General features: G+C 43.9%; 1 protein-coding gene across 1 annotated transcript in view; it reads right to left on the reverse strand.

Moving 5' to 3' along the window:
* LOC126416899 (orexin/Hypocretin receptor type 1-like) overlaps positions 1-17815 on the reverse strand; it is a 307704-nt gene that overhangs the window by 14998 nt on the left and 274891 nt on the right. The window contains exon 2 of the mRNA XM_050084782.1: positions 5605-7693. Coding sequence (XP_049940739.1) covers positions 5605-5907 — 303 coding nt within the window. The 5' untranslated portion in view covers positions 5908-7693. The remainder of the gene's footprint in view (positions 1-5604; positions 7694-17815) is intronic.

Raw genomic sequence — 17815 nt, forward strand, 5'->3', positions numbered from 1 at the left:
TTTTCCATTTTTTTTGTGTATATGACTGTACTCCAGTTTTGTTTGTATGCACTATGAAATAGTTAAGATATAACACACACCAGTCGACTTTGACATTTTTTTTTTTGCCTTATGACATCTCAACATCGTGACTGTTTCACATTTTTTTTGCTACTGCATTGTATTATTCTGTGTACATTTTTTGCATCTGAACACTGTCAATGTTTTTGACATATTACGTTTTCTGTCATGTTATGCTGTATGGTTAATTGTGTCACCATAAACCAGTCATTATTTAGTGGGTATAGGATTTAAATGCAAGACATTAATCTTTGTTCATCAATTTCAGAAAGGAATGATGATTCTAAGAAATAAATTTAACATAAATGGGAATTTCACCTACGGGATAAACGAAAGGAGATGCAATAACTTTATGAGGAAGAGTAAATGGATCAGGATTAACAAACATTAACAAGAATATACTATACTCATCACAGAATAGCAGTCTTAACTAATTTTTTCTTTCAGAATACAAGGTGATTGATGCAGGCTGTCAGAGAGAACTACACGTCTTAGTTTTAGTGATGAAATATGCTAGAGATAAGGAATAGTTATGTAATGAGTAATGAAGTGATTTTTTGCAGATGATAGTGAATACTGATGAATAATGATGAAGGAAATGGTATTATGAATAATGAAGTTTTTCTTTACAGGTGGTGATAATAATGAAGTTATGATAATATGGATAATGAAGTGATGGATAATGAAGTTTTTTTCTTTACAGATGAGGATAATGTTGAAGTTGTGTATTTATGCTACGTAGTTATTTAAGTATTTGTTGCAGTTTGCTTTGACAGCAGGTGTTACATTGCATAGTAGGATGACGGAAAGTTTTGGAAAGGACAGCTATGGAACACATTTTATACACATTTCACTACTTGTTAATTCGAAGTTCACTACTTTTCAGCATAGTGTGCGTTTCTTCTTTCAGGTCAATAATCCGTTTTTGTATTTTTTCCAGGAGAAGTTTTTCATGATACTTACTAAACCTGTTACTTATTATACCTGTTCTAGTACTTGCATTTTTATATTTTTTACCCATTTGTGTTTATCATTTATAAATGTGATCACATGTACTGCCTTGTTACATAATCTTGCTACAGCTGACTCATGACGAATGACGTTACCTATCCTCATTTGCAGCAATAGGTCAAAAGCAAAAAGTATTATGCCTCAGCAATTAATTATCGATCCCAACGCAATGCATTGCTACCAAAAAAATGTATTACCAGTCCCACATAATGTCACTAGTTTATGATAATTCTGAATAATACTGATCAACTCTGAATAGCATGTCACTCGAGTAATGACCTCTTAATGAGACTATATTCAAAATAATGCTTTGTCACTAGCTAATAACTGCCACTGTTTATTGTAATGCCTGTGATTACTAATGATTTGACTGTAATTAACTGATTTTAATAATGACTTTGTAATGATCTGAATAATACTGAATGATGAACTATGTTTTATTCTATTCAATACTTGATGGCCACTGAGTGCGATTCCAGGTTCGAATCCTGGCAGGGTCGCCAAGTGTAACCTCCCCACCGCAATTTAAAAGAAAGGACAATACTCAATAGAAATGCTGATGGACATTACTCTATGCGTAACTTGCCCACAATCAAATGTACTGACAATGGCAACAAAAAAGTGAAATTCGCAATCTGACTCAAATATAAATCCTTCAAAAAATTAAAGCCCATTCAGTGACAAGAAAATTCAATTAAACCGAAATGTCGGTCTTTGGCCCTGTGAAAAACAATCAAAATTAAAGTCTTACCTCAGAATAAATCGATGTCACATATCTGCTCTTGCTGTTGCGCACCGCTTGGAGGAACTGCATTGTAAATAATAATATTCTCCTTTTTTGTGATTTTAATGGAATTTTTTGTTCAAAAAAGTAGAATGAAATGGGAAGTGCAACGAAATCTTGAGTTCAAAAAAAATTAAACTTTTGAGAAAATGCTTTTGAAATAAAAATTATTATTGGGAGACTTGTTGGAGAATAATTACAATAAATAAAATTTTTCATTATCTAATGATTATATTAATTAACAGTATACCTTATTCCTCATCTTGACCATTGTTGCCGACCGCTCTGCATGACGACTACAGACTCAGTACTGCTCTCAACTAGACAGAGCTACAGACTCGCAACGACTACTGTACTGCACTGGCCTACAGCTACTAACAGACTGAGCAACGACTACTGACTGACTGAGAACCGCTCGCAACACTCGCGCGGTCAAGCGCATACTCTGGTCACAGATGCTACAATGCCTCGCCATCGCTGCTACGTTACATACGTGTTTCAAAAGGTAAGGCCAAACTTTCAGGAAACATTCCTCACACACAAATAAAGAAAAGATGTTATGTGGACATGTGCCATACATGGCTATAAATATTTTATATTTTATAAGTCACTTGTATAGATTTAATCTTAATTAATTGAACCTGGTCGCTTAAACAATATTTATATTTACAAGAAATCTGAAGATGGCGATAAGCCGAAACCGATTATAAAATGTAAAGAGATCTATGTGATCAAGACGGACTTGTGAAAATAAAACTGCTAAAAGGAAAACGATCGCGGACTCATATACAGACTTTATGGCTTCAATTGATAAGGAAATGGTTATGTTCGGCTACTTCACGGACGTCATGTGCCCACAGAACGACGGAATTTTTATGGATTAAAAATGGTTCAAAAGCCTCTGAGCACTATGGGACTTAACTTCTGAGGTCATCAGTCCCCTAGAACTTAGAACTACTTAAACCTAACTAGCCTAAGAACATCACACACATCCATGCCCAAGGCAGAATTCGAACCTGCGACCGTTGCGGTCGCGCGGTTCTAGACTGTAGCGCCCGGAACCGCTCGGCCACATTGGCCGGCTTTTATCGATTACTACGCGCAATGTCACCGGGGCACAATTGTTCGCGGCTGGCTTGGAGAACATTCTGGATAATTCGAGCAAATTATTTGGTCACCCAGATCGTCCAACATGAGTCACATCAAACATTTATTGGATAGATGGTTCAAATGACTCTGAGCACTATGGGACTTAACATCTGAGCTCATCAGGCACTGAACTTAGAACTAACTAAACCTAACTAACCTAAGGACAGCACACACTTCCATGCCCGAGGCAGAATTCGAACCTGCGGCCGTAGCAGTCGCGCGGTTCCGGACTGAAGCGCCTAGAACAGCTCGGTCACCGCGGCCGGCTTATCGGATAGAATCGAGAGGCTATTTCGAGCACAAATCCTGCACCGGCAACACTTTCGCAGTTATGGACGATTATAGAAGCAGCGTGGTTCAATTTTTCTGCATGGGACTTCTAACGACTTGTTGAGTCCATTCTACATCTACATCTACATGGATACTCTGCAAATCACATTTAAGTGCCTGGCAGAGGGTTCATTGAACCACCTTCACAATTATTTCAATAGCGCGCTGAAAGAATGAACACTTATATATTTCCGTACGAGCTCTGATTTCCATTATTTTATCGATATGATCGTTCCGCCGTATGTAGGTCGGTGTCAACAAAATATTTTCGCATTCGGAGGAGAAAGTTGGTGATTGGAATTTCGTGATAAGATTCCGTCGCAACGAAAAACGTCTTTCCTCTAATGATTTCCAGCCCAACTCTTGTATCATTTCTGTGACACTCTCTCCCATATTTCGCGATAATACAAAACGTGCTGCTTTTCCTTGAACTTTTTCGATGTACTCCGTCTGTCCTACCTGGTAAGGATCCCACACCGCGCAGCAGTATTCTAAAAGAGGACGGACAAGCGTAGTATACGCAGTCTCCTTAGTAGGTCTGTTACATATTCTAAGTGTCCTGCCAATAAAACGCAGCCTTTGATTAGCCTTCCCCACAACATTTTCTATGTGTTGTTTCCAATTTCAGTTGTTCGTAATTGTAATATCTAGGTATTTAGTTGAATTTGCGGCTTTTAGATTAGACTGATTTTTCGTGTAACCGAAGTATAAGAATTTCCTTTTAGCACTCCGATGGATGACCTCACACTTTTCGTTATTTAGTGTCAACTGCCACTTTTCGCATCATTCAGATAGTTTTTCAAAATCGTTTTGCAGTTTGTTTTCATCTTCTGATGACTTTATTAGTCGATAAATGACAGCGTCATCTGCAAACAACCTAAGACGGCTGCTCAGATTGTCTCTCAAAACGTTTATATATATAAGGAACAGCAAAGGGCCTGTAACACTACCTTGGGAACGCCTGAAATCACTTCTGTTTTACTCGATGACTTTCCGTCAATTACTACAAACTGTGACCTCTCTGACAGGAAAGCGCAAATCCAGTCACATAACTGAGACGGTATCGCTTAAGCGCGCAATTTTACTACGAGCCGCTTGTGTGGTACAGTGTCAAATGCCTTCCGGAAATCCAGAAATACGGAATCGATCTGAAATCCCTTGTCAATAGCACTCAGCACTTCATGTGAATAAAGAGCTAGTTGTGTTTCACAGGAACGATGTTTTCTAAACCCATGTTACTGTGTGTCAATAGACCGTTTCCTGCGTGGTAGTTCATAATGTTCGAACACGATATATGTTCTAAAATCCTGCTGCATATCGACGTTAACGATATGGGCCTGTAATTTATTGGATTACTCCTACTACCTTTCTTGAATATTGGTGTGACCTGTGCAACTTTCCAGTCTTTCGGTGCGCATCTTTCTTCGAGCGAACGGTTGAATATGATTGTTAAGTATGGAGCTAATGCATCAGCCTACTCCGAAAGGAACCTAATTGGTATACAGTCTGGACCAGAAGACTTGCGCCGGCCGGAGTGGCCGAGCGGTTCTAGGCGCTACAGTCCGGAGCCGAGCTACCGCTACGGTCGCAAGTTCGAATCCTGCCTCGGGCATGGATGTGTGTGATGTCCTTAGGTTAGTTAGGTTTAATTACTTCTAAGTTCTAGGCGACTGATGACCTTAGAAGTTTAGTCGCATTGTGCTCAGAGCCAGTTGAACCAATTTTAGAGGACTTGCTTTTATTAAGTGATTTGAGTTGATTGACTACTCCGAGGATATTTACTTCTACGTTACTTATGTTGGCAGCTGTTCTCGATTCGAATTCTGAAATATTTACTTTGTCTTCTTTTGTGAAGGCATTTCGGAAGGGTGTGTTTAGTAAATCTGCTTTGGCCACACTGTCTTCGATAGTATCTCCATTGTTATTGCGCAGAGAAGGCATTGGTTGTTTCCTGCCGCGAATATACTTCACATGCGAGCAGAATCTCTTTGGATTTTCTGCCATGTTTCGAGACAAAGTTTCGTTGTGGAAACTGTCCATTCCACGTCGAGCTGCTACAGTACGCCGAGCAGATGGAAGTTCGATACGGTATTATGACGTATGCCATGACAAAAACATAAGCGCGACAGCAGACACAGCAAGCATCGGCCACCCGTGCTGCCGCTCAGGAGCAGCGCCTCTGAGAGCCCTGGCACTGAATGAGCGTAGGGGGCAGAGTAGCAGGCTGGCGGCCGCGGCGGCGCTGCAGCAACAAGTGGTCGGCCACTCACCTTGACTGGCACGCAAACGGTGACCAGCAGCAGGTCAGCGGAGGCGAGACTGGCCAGGAAGACGTTGGTGGCGTTCTTCAGCTTGCGGTAGCGGCACACCGTGAAGATGATGAGCGAGTTGCCCGCCAGTCCGATCAGCAGCGTCAGCGTGTAGACGACGAGTGCGGGCAGCAGCTCCACCCAGTTGTAGCGCAACACCGCCTCCTCGTAGTCGTAATCGTAGTAGTCTTCGTAGTAGTCGTCCCGCATCTGACCCTCAGCGCCCAAGCCGCGCACAGCGGTCTGGTTCCGTCTCGGAGGCATGGTCGCAATCTCGCGATCCCTGACAACTTAGTGCAACCCTCTGCCTGAAGGCCCAACAAATCTCGCTCTACGTTACTTTACTGATGGTGCGCATCGACGCTGCACTCGGTTATGAAGGTATATCGGTTTTCTTCTACATAAAGTACCCACATACGTTAACAAACCACAACAAAATTCCAGATCCGCAAAGCCCCACAGGCAAACGACCTCAAACTTGCATTCAGAGATTTTTCTCCAATACAATCAGTTTCTCAATTCGCGAAACTTCTTGCCTTCTTTGAACTACACTCGGTAGATCGATGCCGTCAGGGGTGATCGGTCTGTTTCGATAGCACACTTTCACTGTGCTTCAGATTTCTATCAACGGTAGACCTACGTTAGAACCTTCAACAATACCTCGTCCACCAGACTCACGACGTACAGCCGATGACTCTGACTAACTTCGAAATTACTAAGCTGAGATTCGACCGTTCTACCCGAAACGGGATTAAAGTACCCACACACGTTAACAATCCACAACAAAATTCCAGATCCGCAGAGCACTGTATAGACCCCAAACTTGCATTCAGAGAATTTTCTCCAATACAGTCAGTTTCTCAATTCGCGAAAGTTCTTGCCTTCTTTGAACTACACTTGGTAGATCGATGTCGTCAGGGGTAATCGGTCTGTTTCGATGGCACACTTTCGCTGTGGCTTGAGATTTATATCAACGATAGAGCTACGCTAGAAACTTGAACGAAACCTAATCCAAGCTGACTCACGACGTACAGCCGATGACTCTAACTTTGAAATTACCAACCTGAGATTCGACAGTTCTACCCGAAAAGGGACTGTGACGGGTACACGGTACCAATGTCCACAAATAATCGATTTGTATTAACCTAATATCGAACAATAGTAAACTTTACATCGATTATAGCTGTTGCCCAACAAAGAAGTCTTTATTATGAGTGTGAGTTCAATACTGTTATGCAAACCTATAGTACAAACGTACGACCGGCACTTTACGCTTCAGTTTCTTTGAAACAGCTGTCACCAAATCCGAGCGGTAGCACAACGTCAAATCTCTCTGGAGTACTAAGAATGTTGGTTTTAAACGTCCCGCCCACGTATCAGCGACTTCTACATTAATCGGTGTTTCTAAGGTGATTCACATAAGCAATTGTAGAATACCTATTCCTAACATCAAGATTAGCAGACTGGGGATGTCTGGAAAGAGATGACTAAGCGCCGGTATATTTTGAAGAGACAAATACCTAATGTGGGTTACCGTCTGTAATCGTGTCGTATCGATAGATTGTGTTAGTCAGCGGCAGAGAGAGAGAGAGATTAAAACCTCCGAGAGATGGGCCAAGGTGAAGCCTGCCTTCTTTGCCGCTTATCGATGCTCAGTTATCGCTTCTTTTGTTGTTCAGTAGCAGCGATAATAGATGTGGATTTTCCTTGTGAAATGGAGCTATTAGTGTGAGTTAGTTAGTTTCTCTGACGGGATCTCAAAGTCTAGTCGACTTATTACCATAAGAGTATCGTGCAGACGCGAAACGGTAACCTCCTCCTTGCCTCCGACCTGTGTTACTAACCAGAAAACCGATTTAAATTACTAAGGAACACCATCGTCTGTATTGGAACAGTACAGTGAAGCGGGGACCACATTAAAAAATACCATAAAAATTAACAGGACATGGGAAGACACCTCCTTTGCAATGTTCTGGACCTAACACCCACAGTCTACTTCCCCCAAACGTAGCACGAATGCCCAACTTGTGGATTTCGTCGCAGCGAGCACCTGGAAACAGAAAAAAAGAATCACTTGTTAGGCGCAGGTAATCCATGTCAAACATGGGAAAAAAAGAAATCGCGTCGGCGCATGGAATGTGACCGACTTTTGTTAGCCGAAACGCTAAAAATATGTGGCGAGTTCACTGGCATCTCTCCCGCAGCGTGGCAGCGCAGTATGGCGAGTGATGCACCGTTTGATGAAAACAGCGCCGTCCTTGCCAAGGTATCGGCCGTTGGCAGCAAAAAGCGAGAGATAAATCAGGCGGCAGTTGCGAGTTTCAGCCAGTGAACTCTATCTGTAGAGTATTCGAAGCACAGTACTAAAGGTCGCGATCATCGACTGATTCCAGGGATCAGATACGCAGTCGGAGCTTTCCGCTAATCCAAATCGGCATTAAATTTCACGTTTAAGAAATCGTTCACCCGAAAGAAACCTACAAACAAACCGTCGTTTGACCATACAGCAGACCCCCGTGTGGACGACGTAGTAAAACGCACAAACAACTGAAAGATTTGAAAGCAATTATTCACGAGGTCCGGATGGAAGCCCAGTTCGGTTTTCAAAAACTACACTACATTATTGGCTGTTTGCCTAGCTTGCATTTGTCGTGAATCCCTCACCCTGCGCAAAGTCCCAAACGATTGGAAAAAGTGCAGATGACTCTCGTATGTAAGAAGGGCAAAAGAACGGACCTGTAAAATTACAAACCAACCTCATTACCATCGGTCTGCTATAGAATCCTTGAAAATGTTATCAGTTCGTATTGTAACGTCGTTAGTCAATACGCAATAGCATTTATTGAACTACTTTGCAGTACGGCATTTAGCTTTGGAGACTTTGGCGGTGACAGAAACAGCCGCTTGTATCTTAGCATGACCGATTCGCACCTGTCGCTAGCCTAGCCGTGGGAAGTGGTACCTGTGTCAATTCGATCGACAGAATATTCAAGCCACTAAAAATTTATATTAAATATTATTCAATTTAGTTAAAAGTCAATACACTGCCCTTTGTTATTAAAAAGAAGATTATGTAAAGATCTCAGCTTTCTAGCTGGCATACTTTCAGAGTTAGAGAAAATTACCTAAAACATCCCAAACAGACACTTGTAAGATTAAAGTCAGTTAAGATTCATTTGTCTTTTAGTATCATTTGGAGACATTACTGAAGCTCACAAAATGTAAAGTCAATTTGTTTGAATTTTCATAGTTAAAAACGTTAACTACACTCCTGGAAATGGAAAAAAGAACACATTGACACCGGTGTGTCAGACCCACCATACTTGCTCCGGACACTGCGAGAGGGCTGTACAAGCAATGATCACACGCACGGCACAGCGGACACACCAGGAACCGCGGTGTTGGCCGTCGAATGGCGCTAGCTGCGCAGCATTTGTGCACCGCCGCCGTCAGTGTCAGCCAGTTTGCCTGGCATACGGAGCTCCATCGCAGTCTTTAACACTGGTAGCATGCCGCGACAGCGTGGACGTGAACCGTATGTGCAGTTGACGGACTTTGAGCGAGGGCGTATAGTGGGCATGCGGGAGGCCGGGTGGATGTACCGCCGAATTGCTCAACACGTGGGGCGTGAGGTCTCCACAGTACATCGATGTTGTCGCCAGTGGTCGGCGGAAGGTGCACGTGCCCGTCGACCTGGGACCGGACCGCAGCGACGCACGGATGCACGCCAAGACCGTAGGATCCTACGCAGTGCCGTAGGGGACCGCACCGCCACTTCCCAGCAAATTAGGGACACTCTTGCTCCTCGGGTATCGGCGAGGACCATTCGCAACCGTCTCCATGAAGCTGGGCTACGGTCCCGCACACCGTTAGGCCGTCTTCCGCTCACGCCCCAACATCGTGCAGCCCGCCTCCAGTGGTGTCGCGACAGGCGTGAATGGAGGGACGAATGGAGACGTGTCGTCTTCAGCGATGAGAGTCGCTTCTGCCTTGGTGCCAATGATGGTCGTATGCGTGTTTGGCGCCGTGCAGGTGAGCGCCACAATCAGGACTGCATACGACCGAGGCACACAGGGCCAACACCCGGCATCATGGTGTGGGGAGCGATCTCCTACACTGGCCGTACACCACTGGTGATCGTCGAGGGGACACTGAATAGTGCACCGTACATCCAAACCGTCATCGAACCCATCGTTCTACCATTCCTAGACCGGCAAGGGAACGTGCTCAACCAACAGGACAATGCACGTCCGCATGTATCCCGTGCCACCCAACGTGCTCTAGAAGGTGTAAGTCAACTACCCTGGCCAGCAAGATCTCCGGATCTGTCCCCCATTGAGCATGTTTGGAACTGGATGAAGCGTCGTCTCACGCGGTCTGCACGTCCAGCACGAACGCTCGTCCAACTGAGGCGCCAGGTGGAAATGGCATGGCAAGCCGTTCCACAGGACTACATCCAGCATCTCTACGATCGTCTCCATGGGTGAATAGCAGCCTACATTGCTGCGAAAGGTGGATATACACTGTACTAGTGCCGACATTGTGCATGTTCTGTTGCCTGTGTCTATGTGCCTGTGGTTCTGTCAGTGTGATCATGTGATGTATCTGACCCCAGGAATGTGTCAATAAAGTTTCCCCTTCCTGGGACAATGAATTCACGGTGTTCTTATTTCAATTTCCAGGAGTGTATTTTTCATTTTCGTAATATAAAATTCAGAAAAGATCAGTATTTATTTAATGTGTTGTTGTGTGAGTAAATGAGAACGAGTGAGAGTGTGTTTAAAAAAAAAGTTCAATTGTGTGTGAAATCTTATGGGACTTAACTGCTAAGGTCATCTGTCCCTAAGCTTACACACTACTTAACCTAAATTATCCTAAGGACAAACACGCACACACCCATGCCCGAGGGAGGACACGAACCTCCACCGGGACCAGCCGCACAGACCATGACTGCAGCGACTGAGACCGCTCTGCTAATCCTGCACGGCAGTGAGAGTGTGTATTTGGGACATCCGAAAACATTCAATTTTATCTCATGTTAAACATAACGTAACTATGTCATGGGAAACTGTTAATGAAGCAAGTTGCAATAAAAAATGTAATTTCGCCACCGTGATGATGACGTATGTCCAAGGGTACTTGCTTTTGTAAGGAGGCAGCCAGAATAGTCATTTGCAGAGTAATAGTTTTCTAAAGTTCGTGGTCGTGCGGTAGCGTTCTCGCTTCCCACGCCCGGGTTCCCGGGTTCGATTCTCGGCGGGGTCAGGGATTTTCTCTGCCTCGTGATGGCTGGGTGTTGTGTGCTGTCCTTAGGTTAGTTAGGTTTAAGTAGTTCTAAGTTCTAGGGGACTGATGACCATAGATGTTAAGTCCCATAGTGCTCAGAGCCATTTTTTCTAAAGTTATTTCAAGATTAGTTTTCTTTTCGTTTGGTTTTGTTAAACATTTTATTAATATTTGCATGATGAAGTGACGTAAATGCATCTGTGAATGTTGATTGGTGTAAGATAGTTTTATCGCGAAAAGGAACTCGGAGGATTGTGTTGATTGGCTGGTCATTTTGAACAACCATTTAGAGTTTAGCAGTTCCCGCGCACTGTCAGGTAGTTATAGGCTGTGGAAGGAGCAGCATTCAGGAGTCACTGGCTAACTATCGGACGTACAGGTCATGTTGTACGCGTCCGTCTACATTATGAGTAAAATGAAGAAGTTACTGGTTTCTCGCGTCCAGATTGTACTGCCACGAAAGCAGTTGTATTTACCGACGTATTGTGAAAATCTGAGCTTGGTGAAGTGATTTGTTAGAGAGATAAACGCGTATAAACTTTCGGCCTTTGTAAAATTACACGTGGCATGTTTCATACCCGCTTATGGGATAGTGGGCGAGCAGTTTTCTTTTTTAGAAATCCACTGAAAATGACAAAACGTAAAACTCGTGTATTGTAGCAGACTAATGACTGTAAATCGCGTAATAATTCGGGCCGGACTTAAGAACATTCCTGGCTGCCTTGTTTTTATACTGGGTTGTATGAACTGTGAGCTGAGGGCAGTTATAACACTCATTAATTAAATACGACCTGATGCCAAGTGTTTGATTTTGAACGTATAGACATAAAAGAACTCGTTACAGAATTCTGACATTTTTCTAAAGAGATGAAGCAGTCGGCCTCTACCCGAAATTTGTTATATTACAGGATAGCTTGCTACCCGAGTTTACGCGGACTTTATACAAACATATGTATCGACGGCGTTTTTCTTCAACGCTGCTTTTAACATCGTCTGGACAGTATCTACGTATGCAGAGGAACGGGCTGGTGGTCAGACTCTGTACTGGGGCAAGTGGAATTTTTTAGTGCACAGTACCACGAAAGACAGTGATGAAACAATAAGGCACCAATTTCATACCCGCCACGCCGCCGTATATAATAAATTTTCCTGAGACCTAGTAGCTTATGTGTACGAATGAGCATGATTGTAGAAAGCATAGCTCGTGCGAAACTGAACTTGCCCTCTGTCGCAAGATATATTGCCAACTATCGATGAAGAGCAACAGGCATATTCCACATTTCAGGCTGTTAATGAAAGTAAGAGCGTATGGAATAGGTTCACAGATACGCGAGCGGCTCAAAGGCTTATTAAGTAATAGGACTCAGTATGTAGGTTTATCAGAGACAAGGATATCGTCAGTAGTGCCGCAGGGAAGTGTGATAGGACCGATGTTGTTCTCTATATACGAGGCGTGTTTTTTGAGTAAGTACCGTTTTGAAATTTAAAAAAAGACTTGCTAACATATCTCAATAATTTTATTTTTACATGAAAGCCTGTACCTTAATCTACGCACTGACGCCATTACAGTCTGATTCTTCCTTTTTTACGTTGTATACTGAGTGTTTAAGATGCCTCCGATAATCGTGAGTCCCGCTGACTGTGAAGTACAGGCTGTTATAAGATTTCTTAGTGCTAAAGGCCTAAAAACGACCGATATTCATCGTATGATCTGTGCAGTTTACGGGGAAACCATTATGAGTGACGGAATGGTAAGAAAGTGGGTGAGAGCATTTAAAGATAGCCGTACAAATGTACATGATGAACAACGCAGTGGGCGTCCTTCGGTCGTTAATGAAAGTTTGGTGCAGGAAGTGGACAATAAGGTGAGAGAAAACAGGCGCTTTACGATTTCCTCCTTGCGGGATGACTTTCCTAATGTTTCTCGTAGTGTTTTGTATGGCATTGTGACCGAGCACTTGCATTACCGAAAATCGTGCGCACGTTGGGTTCCGAAATTGTTGACGGATGAGCACAAAACCAGACGTTTAGACAGTGCATTGGCTTTCGTTGAGCGGTACCACAACGGAGGTGATGATTTCTTATGCCAAAATGTTGCGGGCGATGAGACATGGTTGGCCTATGTCACATCAGAATAAAAGCAACAGTCCATGGACTTGAGCGAGGGCATCGTTTTGCTGCAAGACAATGCCCGTCCGCATGTGGCGAATCAGACCAAAGATCTCATCGCATCTTTTCGATAGGAAATTCTAGATCATCCTCCATACAGTCCCGATCTTGTGCCCAGTGACTAACATCTCTTCCTGCACTTGAAGAAACACCTCGGCGGTCAAGGCGATGATGAAGTCAAAACTGTGGTCATGCAGTGGTTAACAAGTCAGGCGGCAGACTTCTATGAGGAGGGTATTCAAAAACTGGTACAACGTCATGACAAGTGCCTCAATATTCACGGAAATTATGTAGAAAAGTAGATTAAGGTACAGGGTTTCCTGTAAAAATAAAATTATTAAGATATCTTAGTACGACTTTTTTAAATTTCCAAACGGTACTTACTTAAAAAACACGCCTTGTACATAAATGATTTGCTGGACAGTGTGAGCACAGATCTGCGGTTGTTTGCAGATGATGGGGTAAGGTGTCGAAGTTGAATGACTGTAGGACGTTACAAGGTGACTTACACAAAATTTAGAGTTAGTGTGAAGAATGCCAGCTAGCTCCAAATGTAGAAATATTCAAGTTAATGCGGATGAGTAGGAAAAACAAACCATTATGACCGGATACAGCATTAGTAATGTCCCACCTGACACAGTCACATCGTTTACATATCTGGGCGTAACTCTAGGAAAGTGTAGTTCATCCATAAAGGATTCCGCAAATAGGACGCTATTGCTATCTGTTCCTGAGTACTTCAAATGGTTCAAATGGCTCTGAGCACTATGCGACTAAACTTCTGAGGTCATCAGTCGCCTAGAACTTAGAACTAATTAAACCTAACTAACCTAAGGACATCACACACATCCATGCCCGAGGCAGGATTCGAACCTGCGACCGTAGCGGTCACGCGGTTCCAGACTGAAGCGCCTTTAACCGCACGGCCACACCGGCCGGCTCCTGAGTACTCCTCGAGTGTGTGGGATCCATAGCAGGTCGGATTAAAGGAAGAAATGGAAGCAATTCATAGGAGGGCTGCTAGATATGTTGCTGGTAGGCTCGCACAACGCGCAAGTGTTACTGACATACTTCAGCAACTCAAATGGGAATCTTGGAGGGAAGGCGTCATTCTTTTCGAGGACTGCTATTGCGAAAATTTAAAGGACCGGCATTTGAAGTTGCTTGCAGAATGGTTCTACTGCTTCCAACATACATTGCGCCTAAGGAGTACGAAGGTAAGATAAAAATAAAACAACGTTTCACCAGAAAAAGCCGGTCAACTGCTGTTTGTGTATGAGAAACCGGTTGGAAACTTTCCTCATGTCAACACGTTGTAGGTGTCGCCACCGGCGCCAACCTCGTGTGAATGCTCTGAAAAGCTAATCATTTGCATATCAGAGCATCGTCTTCCTGTCGGTTGCTGTGGTGTAGCAATTTTAATTGGCAGTAATATACAACTGGAGGTCCATTGAATGACGACAGGAGGCCTTTTCAGATCACAAGGTCCAGGCTGGAGGAGGGGGCGTTATGGCCTGGGGAACGTTTTCGTGGCATTGCCTAGGTGACATCGTCATTCGGAATGACACAGTGGATCAACACAAGTATCCACGTGTCCTTGGGGACCACGTCCACTCCTGTATGCAGTTTGTTTTTCCTCGGCGCAATGGTATCTTCCAGCAGGACAATGCAAGTGTCACGTGCGTTTCGAATAGCACCAGGATGAGTTCACGGTACGCCCGAGGCCACCAAACTCTCCGGGTTTACAGCCAGTCGAGAATCTGTGGGACCGGTCGGGTTGCCCGCGCCGTGGATGTTGAACCTAGAAATCTAGTGCACTAAAGAAGGCGAGGGTCCACCTTCTGTCGGTACCTTCCAGAATCTCTCTGACTATCTACACATCTCGTAGAATTCCACGCTGCAAACGGTGGTTATTCAGGCTCTTGACAGCTTGTCATATTAATGTGATTGGATAGTCTATTATTCATACACCATTTTTTCGGTGATATAAATGGCCGGCCGTACTGGAACATAATTCTGCAGCCAGCCAGAAGAAGTGTGTGCACTTCGATTTCATCTGTGAGGGAATTATTTATATGTCAAAAATTACGCCTCAGTTGCGAAATGTTACTGGTCTTTACCCAGGTTTCAGCTAGAGTAGTCTAGCCTTCTTCAGAAAAATAAAATAAACTAATACATGCGAGAATAAGACACGATCAAACATGAAAAGCTCAAGTATCTTGGTACCATGTCAAGCTACGTTGCTTAGCTGAAGAACAGCCCCGGCCCCACTTCGTGGGAAGCTCTCGGTTAGCCGCGGACGCTTCGTTGGAACTGACTGTGGCACGCGAATATGTACCGAGCAAGAGGGCAGATCACGCGCTTGAGCGCACGAGAAGTCAAAGGTGCCTGCCATTGGCTGTCTTTATGTTATGTACTAGGAAATTACCTATAGTTAAACTGTAAATTTGTGAAAGTACAAGGCACTCAGCAGATAGAATCCCGATGAGCGTTAACTGTAAACCGAGACCTTATTAACTGATAAGAAATTTACTTAGACGTTAAGTTCAGGGTTCAAATGGCTCTGAGCACTATGGGACTCAACTGCTGAGGTCATTAGTCCCCTAGAACTTAGAACTAGTTAAACCTAACTAACCTAAGGACATCACGAACATCCATGCCCGAGGCAGGATTCGAACCTGCGACCGTAGCGGTCTTGCGGTTCCAGACTGCAGCGCCTTTAACCGCACGGCCACTTCGGCCGGCTGTTAAGTTGAGCTTGTTAGATTAAAACCACACATGATTACCGCTATGTTGTATGGTTCCGCACGATCTCATGCGGGGAATGAACAAGGGTATACGTCCGTAACGGGAGAACTTCTCAGGGTTAGGAGAAGGTGGAAATAAAATGATTTCCATTACACATGGAGTAATACATCAATTTGTTAACGCGAAATTTGACTAACGTTCTTGTGTTATGGCACTACATTACTGCACATTTATGATTGACTGGGTGTGTAAAGCTTAGGGCATCATTTATGACTTTATGAACACATGGCCAACGTTGTGTTTAGGAAAGGCCTAAGCTTTACACACCCAGTCAGTCATAAATGTGTAGTGATGTAGTGCCATAACACAAGAACGTTAGTCAAATTTCGCGTTAACAAATTAATGTACTCCATGTGTAATGGAAATCATTTTATTTCCACCTTCTCGTAACCTGAGAAGTTCTCCCGTTACGGACGTATACCCTTGCTCATTCCCCGCATGAGATCGTGCGGAACCATACAATATAGCGGTAATCATGTGTCGTTTTAATCTAACAAGCTGAACTTAACTTCTAAGTAAATTTCTTATCAGTTAATAAGGTCTCAGTTTATAGTTAACGCTCATCGGGATTCTATCTGCTGAGTGCCTTGAACTTTCACAAATTTACGGTTTAACTATAGGTAATTTCCAGTACGTAACATAAAGACAGCCAATGGCTGGCACCTTTGACTTTCCGTGCACGCATGCGCGTGATCTGCCCTCTTGCTCGGTCCATATCCGCGTGCCACAGTCAGTTCCAACAAAGCGTCCGCGGCTATCCGACCGCTTTCCGCCACGTGGGGCCGGGGCTGTTCTTCAGCTAAGTAACGTAGCTTGACATGGTATCAAGATACTTTATCTTTTCATGCTTGATCGTGTCTTATTCTAGCATGTATTAGTTTATTTTATGCTACTGAAGAAGGCTAGACTACTCTAGCTCAAACCTGGGGAAAGAACAGTAACATTTCGCGACTGAGGCGGATTTTTGACATATTAATTTATCGCAGTTGCTGACAGGGCTACAACATGTTACAAAATTCTTTGCGATTATTTATGTACAATAGCAGTCATGAAATGGTCTGGCCTGTCCAGTGTCCCCATGTGAAGCCAGTGGAACTCCTCTGGGTTGAGGTATAATGTCGACTGCGGTCCGTACTCCAGAGTCCAACATAACTACCTTCGCCGGTTTCGTGACTTCAGAAAGAGTGGACTGCCGTTCGTGCAAAGTCATTCAGACAACTCACTGAGAGTGTCCCCGGAATAGTTGAAGCAGCCATAAAGTCGAATAGTGGACTCACCCCATTTTCCATCAGATAGTGTATGGTTCCGGAAACGGGTTTCTCGGGGCATAAAAGTGAATGTATGGCTGCGACCACTGGCTTCATTTTGAACTTTTGTCTATATCTACATCTACATCCAAACTCCGCAAGCCACCTGACGGTGTGTGGCGGAGGGTACCTTGAGCAACTCTATCGGTTCTCCCTTCTATTCCAGTCTCGTATTGTTCGTGGAAAGAAAGACTGACGATATGCCTCTGTGTGGGCTCTAATGTGTCTGATTTTATCCTCATGGTCACTTCGCGAGATATACGTAGGAGGGAGCAATATACTGCTTGACTCCTCGGTGAAGGTATGCTCTCGAAACTTCAACAAAAGTCCGAATCGAGCTACTGAGCGTCTCTCCTGCAGAGTCTTCCACTGGAGTTTATCTATCATCTCCGTAACGCTCTCGCGATTACTAAATGATCCTGTAACGAAGCGCACTGCTCTCCGTTGGATCTTCTCTGTCTCTTCTATCAACCCTCTCTGGTACGGATCCCACACTGCTGAGCAGTATTCAAGCAGTGGGCGAACAAGCGTACTGTAACCTACTTCCTTTGTTTTCGGATTGTATTTCCTTAGGATTCTTCCAATGAATCTCAGTCTGGCAT

This window comes from Schistocerca serialis, chromosome 8 (genome assembly GCF_023864345.2).
Source record: "Schistocerca serialis cubense isolate TAMUIC-IGC-003099 chromosome 8, iqSchSeri2.2, whole genome shotgun sequence".
Lineage (NCBI taxonomy): Eukaryota > Metazoa > Arthropoda > Insecta > Orthoptera > Acrididae > Schistocerca > Schistocerca serialis.